This window comes from Entelurus aequoreus, linkage group LG22 (assembly GCF_033978785.1).
Source record: "Entelurus aequoreus isolate RoL-2023_Sb linkage group LG22, RoL_Eaeq_v1.1, whole genome shotgun sequence".
NCBI classification, from domain to species: Eukaryota; Metazoa; Chordata; class Actinopteri; order Syngnathiformes; family Syngnathidae; genus Entelurus; species Entelurus aequoreus.
In genome coordinates, this window is record NC_084752.1 from 1,179,423 (window position 1) to 1,193,169 (window position 13,747).

The 13,747-nt window shown below is 40.9% G+C and overlaps 1 protein-coding gene across 1 annotated transcript in view; it reads right to left on the reverse strand.

The window, feature by feature from the left end:
• Window positions 1-1,447: 1,447 nt before the first annotated feature.
• The window catches only part of papss1 (3'-phosphoadenosine 5'-phosphosulfate synthase 1), a 43,120-nt gene continuing 30,820 nt past the window's right edge, over window positions 1,448-13,747 (reverse strand). Inside the window, exons 10-12 of the mRNA XM_062033355.1 lie at window positions 9,717-9,985; window positions 9,399-9,628; window positions 1,448-2,194 (exon numbers count right to left, since the gene is read on the reverse strand). Coding sequence (XP_061889339.1) covers window positions 2,056-2,194; window positions 9,399-9,628; window positions 9,717-9,985 — 638 coding nt within the window. The 3' untranslated portion in view covers window positions 1,448-2,055. The remainder of the gene's footprint in view (window positions 2,195-9,398; window positions 9,629-9,716; window positions 9,986-13,747) is intronic.

Genomic DNA, 13,747 nt, shown 5'->3' on the forward strand with positions numbered 1-13,747 from the left:
AATATCGGAATATCGGCAAAAAGCCATTATCGGACATCCCTAATTGAAAGACTTAGTATAGTTGAAGACTTACAGTCATTAGAAAACCTCACTGCACATCATAATGGCAGCTACACTTTCCATCTTGAAGATTTAAAAAAAAAGTATTTGGGAATGTGCGGCGGGCCAGATTGAAGTACTTAACGGCCCGCATGTGGCCCCCGGGCCTTGATTTGCTCAGGTCTGCACTAGGGCGGCGCTAAAGAGCCGCTAGTTGCTGACCCCCGGTGTAGGAGGATGTCAGAACCTAAAGGAGCTTCTTAAACATACATGTGCAAGTGCCACTTACCTAAAAACCCCGTTTCCATACGAGTTGGGAAATGGTGTTAGATGTAAATATAAACGGAATACAATGATTTGCAAATCATTTTCAAGCCATATTCAGTTGAATATGCTACAAAGACAACATATTTCATGTTCAAACTCATCAACTTTATTTTTTGTTTTTGCAAATAATAATTACCTTAGAATTTCATGGCTGCAACACGTGCCAAATTAGTTGGGAAAGGGCATGTTCACCACTGTGTTACATGGCCTTTCCTTTTAACAACACTCAGTAAACGTTTGGGAACTGAGGAGACACATTTTTCTGGACTCGTCAGACCACAGAACACTTTTCCACTTTGTATCAGTCCATCTTAGATGAGCTCAGGCCCGGCGAAGCCGACGGCGTTTCTGGGTGTTGTTGATAAACGGTTTTCGCCTCGCATAGGAGAGTTTTAACTTGCACTTACAGATGTAGCGACCAACTGTAGTTACTGACAGTGGGTTTCTGAAGTGTTCCTGCGGCCATGTGGTGATATCCTTTACACACTGATGTTGATGCAGTACAGCCTGAGGGATGGACGGTCACGGGCTTAGCTGCTTACCTGCAGTGATTTCTCCACCTTCTCTGAACCCTTTGATGATATTACGGAGCGTAGATGGTGAAATCCCTCAATTCCTTGCAATAGCTGCTTGAGAAAGGTTGTTCTTAAACTGTTCAACAATTTGCTCAGGCATTTGTTGACAAAGTGGTGACCCTCGCCCCATCCTTGTTTGTGAATGACTGAATCTACTTTTATACCCAATCATGGCACCCACCTGTTCCCAATTAGCCTGTTCACCTGTGGGATGTTCCAAATAAGTGTTTGATGAGCATTCCTCAACTTTATCAGTATTTATTGCCACCTTTCCTAACTTCTTTGTCACGTGTTGCTGCCATCAAATTATAAAGTTAATGATTATTTGCAAAAACAAAAAAAGTTTATGAGTTTGAACATGAAATGTTGTCTTTGTAGCATATTCAACTGAATATGGCTTGAAAAGGATTTGCAAATCATTGTATTCCGTTTATATTTACATCTAACACCATTTCCCAACTCATATGGAAACGGGGTTTGTAAATCAGGAACATACTTTGAGGATGCAATAAAGCGGTTTTTCTTTGGCTATAAATGTTTTATTGGACAAGGCAGATTACAAATGACAGCCATGATGGTGAACATGAGACAAGTGGTCAGACGGGTAAGAGAGGATGTAAGAAAAGAGGCGGGACATGCAAAAACAGGCTTCAAATGATGACAGTTTTAGGAGAATAAATAGACATTAAAAAGTGATGTTAGTGACAGCAGGTCTTCATTTTAAATACGTCTCTTGCGCCGTTGGACTGTTTGACAGGAAGTGGGCGTGTCCTGATTTTGTCGCGCACATTGGACCTTTTCAAGGCAAGTGTTTGACGAGGCACTCGACATGTAACGTACAGAGTTACGGAACAAAAGCAACTCGTTTGGACCTAATCTTCGCTTTCAGTACTTTTCCAAGCAGAACAAAGACTTCAAGCTGCTTAAAAACTGTTCTTGACCTCAACCCTACCAAGTCTTCAGTACCTCTAACCTAAGGTCAAATGAAGTACATACAGTATGTGTGACACTTTACAGTACAGTATGTGTGACAATGGTCCCAACTTCCACCTGTTTAAAGATCATTAGACCCCAGTGTCCTCGGCTTTCAGCTCCGTTGTCCTGACTGGAACCTTTAGGCCTTCTCCAGAGACTTGTAGTAGTCCTTTAACACGGCCCACGCCTTTGGAGCCATGAAACCGTCGGGAGGGTTGCCCCCCTCGCGGGCCAACTTGCGCATGCGTGTGCCAGAGATGAAGTCGTAATCTTGATGGCTGCGGTCAAAACATAAATCACCACGGTCAGTTTTGGTTTTACTTCAGGCATCTGATATTTTGTCCCGGGGAAAAAGTTGGTTGAATCAAATTTTAGGGTTTCCCTGGCAATTTAACCCTGGACTCCCTGACTTTATTTTTCCATATACAGCCAACAATAATAGAAATCATGAAGGATACATTTCTTATAGAAGAGGTCTCTTAAGCCTTATTTCCTGATCTTATTTACAGGACTGCATTTCTGTCCTGACATGGTCACTGGTAGTTGAGTTTAGTTTATTAAGGATCCCCATTAGTCTACACCGCAGTGGAGACTATTCTTCCTGGGGTCCAGGCAAAAACATCACGCAATCACAAAACAAAAGATTAAAATGCAGTACAACATGATCAAATAATAAAATGTTGTAATACAAAAATAGCAACAACAAAGAACCCAAAAAAAAAAATAACTTAGAGTTTACATAATATTGTTCATACCAAAAAAAAAAGAGCAATATAAAAATATATATATATATATATATATTTTTGCAAAAATAAAACAAAGAACCAATGGCCTAAAATATACACATTAGTGTACCAAAGACAAACAATAAGTGACGAAAAAAGTACCATCCACCATTTTCTACTGCTTGTCCCATAATCAATAAAATAGTCAATAGTCAATAAAAACAGTCATGACATTAGGTACAATCTAGAATAATCTTTTTCCGCAATACTTCTCCTCTTAGTCTATTCTTAAAAGCCACTCTGCTGGTGATTGATAGCAGATATTGTGGAAGTGGATTCCAGTAAGTGATTGCCCTGTACATTACAGTCTTTTTCAAAACATCACTTTTGGGTTTAAGACGGGTGAAAGCACCTCTTAGGGCTAACCTGGTTTTTGATTGATTGATTGAGACTTTTATTAGTAGGTTGCACAGTGAAGTACATATTCCGTACAATTGACCACTAAATGGTAACACCCCAATAAGTTTTTCAACTTGTTTAAGTCGGGGTCCACTTAAATTGATTCATGATACAGATATATACTATCATATATACTATCATCATAATACAGTCATCACACAAGATAATCACATTGAATTATTTACAATCAGGGGTGTGGAGGGGGGTGTGGGGGGGTATGGACATCAAGTAGTGGACATAGAGAGAGAGAGAGAGAGAGAGAGAGAGAGAGAGAGAGAGAGAGAGAGATCAGAAGGCATAAGAAAAAGTATCTGCATTTGATTGTTTACATTTGATTATTAGCAATCCGGGGAGGGTGTTAGTTTAGGGTTGTAGCTGCCTGGAGGTGAACTTTTATTGCGGTTTTGAAGGAGGATAGAGATGCCCTTTCTTTTATACCTGTTTGGAGTGCATTCCACATTGATGTGGCATAGAAAGAGAATGAGTTAAGACCTTTGTTAGTTGGGAATCTGGGTTTAACGTGGTTAGTGGAGCTCCCCCTGGTGTTGTGGTTATGGCGGTCATTTACGTTAAGGAAGTAGTTTGACATGTACTTCGGTATCAGGGAGGTGTAGTGGATTTTATAGACCAGGCTCAGTGCAAGTTGTTTAACTCTGTCCTCCACCTTGAGCCAGCCCACTTTAGAGAAGTGGGTAGGAGTGAGGTGGGATCTGGGGTGGAGGTCTAGAAGTAACCTGACTAGCTTGTTCTGAGATGTTTGGAGTTTAGATTTGAGGGTTTTGGAGGTGCTAGGGTACCAGGAGGTGCATGCGTAATGGAAAAAGGGTTGAACGAGAGTTCCCGCCAGAATCCTCAAGGTGCTTTTGTTGACCAGAGAGGAGATTCTGTAGAGAAATCTTGGGAGCATCTTGGTACCATAGTTGTGACTGTCACTAGCAAGCAACAGCTGAGAATACAGAGATGAAGGTTTATGGTATGTATAGATTGTTTTTAAAAATAGAATCAAACTACTAAACTGGTAGAGATGCGCGGTTTGCGGACCCAACCGCGGATAATCCGCGGGTCGGGCGGGTGCATGACGAAAAAAATTGATTTTAAATAGATTCGGGCGGGTGGCGGTTGAACCAATTCAGAAAAAAAAAATACATACCGTATTTTTCGGGCTATAAATCACAGTTTTTTTCATGGTTTGGCCATTGGTGCGACGTATACTCCGGAGCGACTTATGTGTGAAATTATTAACACATTATTGTAAAATATCAAATAATATTATTCATCTCACGAAGCAAATGGCAACCATCGTCACACACACGCCAACCAATAAGAATTCGGCGGGGGCGGGTCATGGCAGAGATGCATTGTGGGTTTTGGAATGCTAACTGCTATATGCTATACGCTACTGCCGGAGCTATTAAAATGGACCACATCAACGTTGGCGGTAACTTTATAAAAACTGAGAAAGACTGAACTAAAATGGCAGCGAAAAGGAAATCATATACTGCAGATTACAAGCTGGACGTAGAAAACAACGATCGAGCAGCCATCGTCACACACACGCCAACCAATAAGAAATCGGCGGGGGCGGGTCATGACAGAGATGCATTGTGGGTTTTGGAATGCTAACTGCTCAGTCTCCTTTCTGCCTTGCATCGTCTATATTAGATATATAACAACGGGTGGGTGGCGGGCGGTTGTGGTTTTGATAAAATGTTAGTTCGGGTGGATGGCGGGTGGATGACGACTTTTGTGATGCGGTTGCGGATGAAATAATTGCCTATCCGCGCATCTCTAGTCACTGGTTTAAATTACACACGGCAAGAGGAGCGATGTCATTGATTTAGGGGTGTAACGGTACACAAAAATGTCGGTTCGGTACGTACCTCGGTTTAGAGGTCACGGTTCGGTTCAAAACAACAAAATATACCTTTTTGGGTTATTTATTTACCAAATTTGCAAAATCCTCCACCAAAAATATTTTTCTTAGTGGGCTGCATGGGATTCTGGGTATTTGTTCTGTTGTGTTACGGTGCAGATGTTCTCCCGAAATGTGTTTGTCATTCTTGTTTGGTGTGGGTTCACAGTGTGGCGCATATTAGTAAGTGTGTTAAAGTTGTTTTATACCGCCACCGTCAGTGTAACCTGTATGGCTGTTGACCAAGTATGCCTTGCTGTTGCTTACGTGTGCAAGCAGAAGCTGCATACAACATGTGGCTGGGCTGGCACGCTGTTTGAACATGCTGTAGATGGCATTAAATGCTGTGCCATCACAGCACGCCCTTGTTATTGTTATGTGGGTGAAAAACAGTAGACGTTCGAGAGAATAGTTGCCCTAATATTCGGAAGTCTCCCGGAAAAATCGGTAGGGTTGGCAAGTATGACGCTGTTAAGCGGCATTCATATAAAAATAACGTCTCGCGGGCCGCGTGTCTGGTTTATACATAGCACAAAGCAAAAAAAAACTTTGTATGCAGTGTTATTTCATTATAAATTTCAAAAGAGTTTTGTGGCTCCCATTGTTTTCTGTAATTTGTGAAACTGGTCAAAATGGCTCTTTGAGTGGTAAAGGTTGCCGACCCCTGGTATAGCATATAGCAGTTAGCATCCCATGACCCACAACGCACTTCTGCCACAACCCTCCCCCGCCGAATTCTTATTGGTTGACGTGTGAGTGACGATCGCTGCCATTTGCTTCGTCTCTTACGCGAATGACATCAATAATATTATTGGATATTTTACGCTAATGTGTTAATCATTTCACACATAAGTCGCTCCTGAGTATAAGTCGCACCCCCGGCCATACTATGAAAAAAACTGCGACTTATAGTCCGAAAAATACAGTACATTTGACCTTTAAGCTTTTTTATTTCACTTTTCTTATGTTTTTGTTTATTTGAATACTATTTTTAGAATGTGCTGTGGGCCGCAAATGGCCTCCGGGGCACACTTTTGACACCCCTGCTATAGATAATAAAAAATTAAATGTGATAAATCTATGGATAAAAAGCAGAGCCTGGCGACGCATGCGCGTTTATCATAACTCTCTCTCTCTCTGTCTCTGCCCCTCCCTCACCAATGCTGCTGTTTGTTTTGTTTTTAACCCCTTCTTAACCCTGAACGTACATTGAAAATACACGCAACCCTAACTCCAAATGCCGGACATTTGAGGCATTTAAGAAACTCCGCCCTGACAGCTCCGCAAAAGAGGACATGTCCGGTGAAAAGAGGACGTATGGTCAGTCTATCCTAGCCCGTTAGCTGCTAGCATGCCGTGTGTTGTGCCTCGGTGTGCATTGTTTACACAACGTGCGTTACGCTACTTAATATGTCCGTGTGGAAACTCGTTCAGTACACCTCCGAACCGAACCGGAACCCCCGTACCGAAACGGTTGAATACAAATACACGTACCATTACACCCCTACTACTGAAGCTTATTCCTGTCACATGACAGCCCTACTGTACGACTATCCGCTCTGAAGAAACATTATGTGACGCCAGTAAAGTACAGCTCGGTGTGAACTAGCTCTGGACGCATTGTTTGAAGTACATTTGTATTCCAATTGGAAGCAGATTTTTGCTTTCTTGAAGACTGACCGTCCCAGACTGAACATGTTCTCAGCAGACAGAGTTATGTACTGAATGTTCCTGATTAAAAGCTTGTGGTCATTATCAACATTCCCCCGAGCAGCGAGCAGCGAGCAGCGTTTCAGCGGTTACGTCTCATTTAGAGGAGAAACATTGCTCGCATGAACATTGTTGGTAATCATTCGCTAGTTTGAAACGTTCTGGGGATTAGGCGCAACTGTGTTACTGTTTGTGACTTTATGATCCCCACAGGCAGTTAGGGGTGTAACGGTACACTAAAATTTTGGTTCGGTGCGTACCTCGGTTTAGAGGTCACGGTTCGGTTCATTTTCGATACGGTAAGAAAACAACAAAATATAAATGTTTTGGTTATTTATTTACCAAATGTGTAAACAATGGCTTTATCCTTTTAACATTGGGAACACTATAATAATTCTGCCCACGTTAATCAACATTAAACTGCCTCAAGTTGTTGCTCAGATTAAATAAAATGACAAAACTTTTCTTCTACATATAAAAAGTGCAACATTAAACAGTTTCAAGTCAACTCATCATGCTTAATTTATTACAGCATTTGGGAAGTCTGTAGTTGATTTATTATGTAAATGTTATATTTGTATCAACATGTGATAGCAGGGACCCTGCCATTCAAAACTAGGCTGCTGCATTACTAATGATTCATGGAACTATAGCTGAGAAAATAGTACAATAGCAATAGGAGAGACTAATCATCCCTGAACACCATGGAGTTCATGTAGGATTAATGATGCACTTACATTATTATATCAACTATCAGAGACAGAAACTCTTCATTTCACATAATGTCATTTTTTGCTGCTTCAACACAGCACAATCAACACAGAAAAAGGTAAAGTGAAACAACAGACAGACAGGGCTTTGCTGTCCGTAACACACACACACACCGCAAAATGAGCTAACGTTACGCTAAAAGCGAATTAGCCTTCACCTCAAGCCAGGACTGCGAGAGAGCTGAAGCTGCCTTTTATATTTCTAGAAGGTCAACGGGCTCATAGTGATGTTACTAGTAGTTGACTGGGAGGTGTTTATTATCATTTGGGGAGAGTCCCCTGCCTGATGATTACCTGCTAAACGCTAAGCACTGACTACATGCGCTCTGAATACGCACTGCTGATTGGCTGTTACCGCTCAGTTTGTAACCAATCAGATGGTTGTGTGGGTGGGACAATGCTGGGTGCAGAAGCAGAGGCAGAAGGAAGGCCTACTGAAATGATTTTTTTTTTATTTAAACGGGAATAGCAGATCCATTCTATGTGTCATACTTGATCATTTCGCGATATTGCCATATTTTTGCTGAAAGGATTTAGTAGAGAAAATCGACGATAAAGTTCGCAACTTTTGCTCGCTGATAAAAAAAAGCCTTGCCTGTAGCGGAAGTAGCGTGACGTCACAGGAGCTAGTATTCCTCACAATTCCCCGTTGTTTACAATGGAGCGAGAGAGATTCGGACCGAGAAAGTGATGATTACCCCATTAATTTGAGCGAGGATGAAAGATTCGTAGATGAGGAACGTTACAGTGAATGACTTGAGAGGCAGTGCAGGACGTATCTTTTTTCACTCTGACCGTAACTTAGGTACAAGCTGGCTCATTGGATTCCACACTCTCTCCTTTTTCTATTGTAGATCACAGATTTGTATTTTAAACCACCTGGGATACTATATCCTCTTGAAAATGAGAGTCCAGAACGCGAAATGGACATTCACAGTGACTTTTATCTCCACAACAATACATCGGCGAAATGCTTAAGCTACGAGCTAACGTGATAGCATCTTGCTTTAACTGCATATAGAAACAAAAAAATAAAGCCCTGACTGGAAGTATAGATAGAAAATCAACAATACTATTAAACCGTGGACATGTAAATACACGGTTAATGCTTTCCAGCCTGGCGAAGGTTAACAATGCTGTGCTAACGACGCCATTGAAGCTAACTTAGCAACTTAGCAACGGGACCTCACAGAGCTATGCTAAAAACATTAGCTCTCCACCTACGCCAGCCAGCCCTCATCTACTCATCAACACCCGTGCTCACCTGCGTTCCAGCGATCGGCAGAAGGACGAAGGACTTCACCCGATGCGTTTGGCGGCCCGGAGATGTAGAAAGTCAAGGTGAGGTCGGCGGCTAGCGCGGCTAGCGCGGCTAGCACTCCAACAAAGTCCTCCTGGTTGTGTTGCTGTAGTCCGCTGCTAATACACTGATCCCACCTACAACTGTCTTCTTTGCAGCCTTCATTGTTCATTAAACAAATTGCAAAAGATGTCCAGAATACTGTGGAATTATGAAATGAAAACAGAACTTTTTGTATAGGATTCTACGGGTACCATAACTTCCGTTACTCGGACTTCGTCACGCGCATACGTCATCATACCGCGACGTTTCAGCCGGATATTTCCCGGGAAGTTTTAAAAGTCACTTTATAAGTTAACCCGGCCGTATTGGCATGTGTTGCAATGTTAAGATTTCATCATTGATATATAAACTATCAGACTGCGTGGTCGCTAGTAGTAGGTTTCAGTAGGCCTTTAATATGTCCGTGTGGAAACTCGTTCGGTACACCACCGAACCGAACCCCCCGTACCAAAACGGTTCAATACAAATACACGTACCGTTACACCCCTAGTTTGATAGAATGACAGATAAAGTAAAAGGAGGGAAATATAGTACTGTGCTTACTTTTTGGGCTCGTAGAAGTCCATGGCTTTTTTGAGCTTGTTGTAAGCGGCGACTTTGAAAGGCAGAATCTCCAAAGTGATTAGGCCGGGAGCCATGGTGAGGACCTTGGCACCGTGGGTGGGCTCGTACAGGTCCTTTCCTGTGTCGGGGTGGGGCATGCCGGCAGGGTCGCGGCCCACAATGTAGAAGTTGGCGCCGGCCACCATCCGAGCCCTGCAGTGCCACTGAACCTGCCGAGGGAGGGAGAAATATTTTTAAAAAATGGCTCCCAACCAAGGAGAAGGATTCCGCATGTGAGCATTCTTGCCGGGCGCTAACCTCCGTCGGGCCGGCGTACATCATGGGCGAGGGAAAGATGGCCACGATGGTAGAGTCTGGATTCAGGACGCCCTCCTCGAGCACGGCGGCGTGCTGCTTCATGCGCCAGGGGAGGGGCACGTCGTCGTCTTTGGTCCAGCCACCCAGCGGGTGGAGCAACAGGACGGGTCGGCGGTAGCCCCGCTCGGTCAGACGCTTGTGGGTGTCCTGCATCAGGAGAGCGTGGCCGTTGTGTACCGGGTTGCGCAGCTGGAAGGCGAAAACGGCGTCTGTGGTGGGAAAAGTAGACTGGACTGAATTCTTAATTATATGATGATTATATGATTGATTATATGAGGCATGACTTAGGATGGTTGTTGAGGGGCAGATCAGGCTCTGTAAAATCTTTTTTTTTTTTTATTGTACTTTTTCTACTGTCTAATAATAATAATAGATTTTATTTGTAAAAAGCACTTTACATTGAGTAAACAACCTCAAAGTGCTACAGTGTATTAAAAAAATAAAAAATACAAAAAAATTAAAAGATAATAAAAAATAAATACAAATAAAAACTAGAAGAGACAAATAGCTAAAACTAGTATGCATAGATCAGGGGTCACCAACCTTTTTGAAACCAAGGGCTACTTCTTGGGTAGTGATTAATGCGAAGGGCTACCAGTTTGATACACACTTAAATAAATTGCCAGAAGTAGCCAATTTGCTCAATTTACCTTTAACTCTGTTATTATTAATAATTAATGATATTTATCTTTGTGGAAACACTGCTCATCTTAATGATTTCTCACAATAAATATATATTGAAACAGATAAATATCAATATGCAACACTTTATTTTTATATTTTCTCTAAGTGCACATTTTTCAAATTGAACATTTTCAAATGATCACTTCTAAGACAGTCTTGTGAAATCACAATATCCCATTTTAACTAGTTAGCCACTAACATTTTTTAACAAATCATGAATTACTTTGCACCATGTTTGTACAAATAATAACTCATGTAAAATACAAAAGTAAACTCTCAAATTTTTAAATCATGTCACACTTTGAACTGGACACCAAATCTGTTATCTCTTTCTTTGTCAGTTAGTGGGAAGCCTGGCATTGCATGCTGTTAACTAGTGTGTTGTACTCTGGTGTGTAACTTGACACTGCAACTCTGAGTGAGTCTTGCAGATGTGCATCAGTGAGGCGTGTTCTGTGTTTGTTCTTGATGAAGTTCATGTCAGAAAAGGCTGATTCACAAAGATAAGATTTTTCCTCATTGTTTGCGGAACCTTTTTAATCTTTTGGACATATTTTCACAGCAATCTGGCCTTAAGCTTAATTATGATGAATGTAAAATGTTAAGGATCGGAAATCTAAAGGGAACGTCCTTTCGAATGGAATGCAAAGTGCCTGTTTTGTTTATAAATTATATGCAATTTGTTGTGTTCCCTAATTTTTTTCTGTGTACATGAATGAAGGTGTGTGTTGCTGAGTCCGACTTGGACATTATCTGGACTGGGCCTGGTTTAAAAAACCCTTTAAAAAAAATCTAATTTCATTGACAACCTGGTCTGTTGCAGATAAGGCCCTTTTTTTAAAAATAAAATAAAAAAATTTTCTTGGATAAAAAAGAAAGTAAAACAATATAAAAATAATTACATAAAAAATAGTAATTAATGAAAATGTTAGTGGACCAGCAGCCTATACAATCATGTGTGCTTCAGGGACTGTGTCCCTTGCAGATGTGTTGTCTATGTTGTGGGAACCAGAATATTGGTAGCAGAAAGAAATAACCCCTTTTGTATGGATGAGTGTGCATGGGGGAGGTTGTTTGGGTTGATGCACTGATTTAAAGTGTATCTTGTGTTTTTTCTATGTAGATTTGATTTAAAAAATTAAAAAATAAAAAATAAAAAATTTTTTTTTTTTTTTTTTTTTTTAATTTTTTTTTTTTTTTTTTTTTAGAACAGGCCCGCGGGCGACACATCTGGTCCTTGCGGGCGACCTGGTGCCCGCGGGCACCGCGTTGGTGACCCCTGGCATATATCAACAAAAAAAAGGCTTTTTTAAAAAGAAGGGTTTTTAAGCCTTTTTTAAAAGCATCCACAGTCTGTGGTGCCCTCGGGTGGTCAGGGAGAGCGTTCCACAAAGCCCGGTCTCCCATTGTTTGTAGCTTTGTCCTCGGAGGTTGGAGGAGGTTAGCCTGACTACACGAGAGATGTCCAATAATATCGGACTGCCGATATCATCGGCCGATAAATGCTTTAAAATGTGAGTTCGGGAATTATCGGTATCGGTTTCAAAAAGTAAAATGTATGACTTTTTAAAACGCCGCTGTGTACACGGACGTAGGGAGAAGTACAGAGCGCCACTAAGCCTTAAAGGCACTGCCTTTGCGTGCCGGCCCAGTCACATAATATCTACTAGGGAATTAGAATTGTCCCACAAGACTGTCCAATGTGACATTTTGTTTCTATTTTCATTTATTTTATATAGCAGAAGTTGCTTTGTGGGTCACGCCAAAGAAATGTGACACTGTTGACTGCTGCCTGCCTTTAATCGCAGACTTGTGAGATTTCACCACGCTGGTGCCCGTTGAGCGAAGTTTGGAGGTCTTTTTGCACACGTTGCAGTCGGCCTCCCCGTGTTCACTAGTGGAGGGCTTCAACCACTAATGAGGACTAAGAAACCAAACAAGTCATGATAACTTCCCACATTCTTAAAGACATTATAAAGACCATTTCCATCAAAGACAAAATAAAAACATTTTAATATAATGCTTTTGTTTTTGTTCTATTTGCTTTTGTTTTCCCTTGCACATGTTTCGTTTGTTTATTCTTTCCTTATGCTCGTTTTCTTCCAATTTTCTATTACCGTTATAGAGAAAAAACATTTCTATGTGCAAATTTTGAAAACAATCTATGGATACATTTTTACTTGGGTGTTCTAATGGTTTGAATTTTATGTGTCATATTCAGTGTTGGGTTAGTTATTGAAAACCAGTAACTAGTTACAATTACTAGTTACTTTATTTCAAAAGTAACTCAGTTACTAACTCAGTTACTTACACCAAAAAGTAATGCGTTACTGTGAAAAGTAACTATTTAGTTACTTTCCCCCCCCCCCCTTTTTTTAAGGCTCCAATTAATGCCCTTTTAGCCTTCATTTCAGTACTGTTGTTGCACTGGAGAATAATACAATCTGTTGATCAACTTGACATGCATTTGCATCACTCAACTCTGCTAAGCAATGTGCTCTACATACAACACACAAACAATGTGGTCTACATACAACACACAAACAATGTGCTCTACATACAACACACAAACAATGTGGTCTACATACAACACACAAACAATGTGCTCTACATACAACACACAAACAATGTGGTCTACATACAACACACAAACAATGTGGTCTACATACAACACACAAACAATGTGCTCTACATACAACACACAAACAATGTGCTCTACATACAACACACAAACAATGTGGTCTACATACAACACACAAACAATGTGCTCTACATACAACACACAAACAATGTGGTCTACATACAACACACAAACAATGTGGTCTACATACAACACACAAACCATGTGGTCTACATACAACACACAAACAATGTGGTCTACATACAACACACAAACAATGTGCTCTACATACAACACACAAACAATGTGCTCTACATACAACACACAAACAATGTGGTCTACATACAACACACAAACAATGTGGTCTACATACAACACACAAACAATGTGGTCTACATACAACACACAAACAATGTGCTCTACATACAACACACAAACAATGTGGTCTACATACAACACACAAACAATGTGGTCTACATACAACACACAAAGACAAAGATATGTTTCAAAGGGCCAATTTATTTCAGGCCAGAAAAAATTGACAAAACTATTTTAAATAGCTGCAACATAATGGCACTTTAACTCTGAGTAGATAGGATCTTTAATCCAAGACACAACTTACATTTAACTAAAATGTTATTTTCTTTGTGCTCGACAAAAGAAAAGT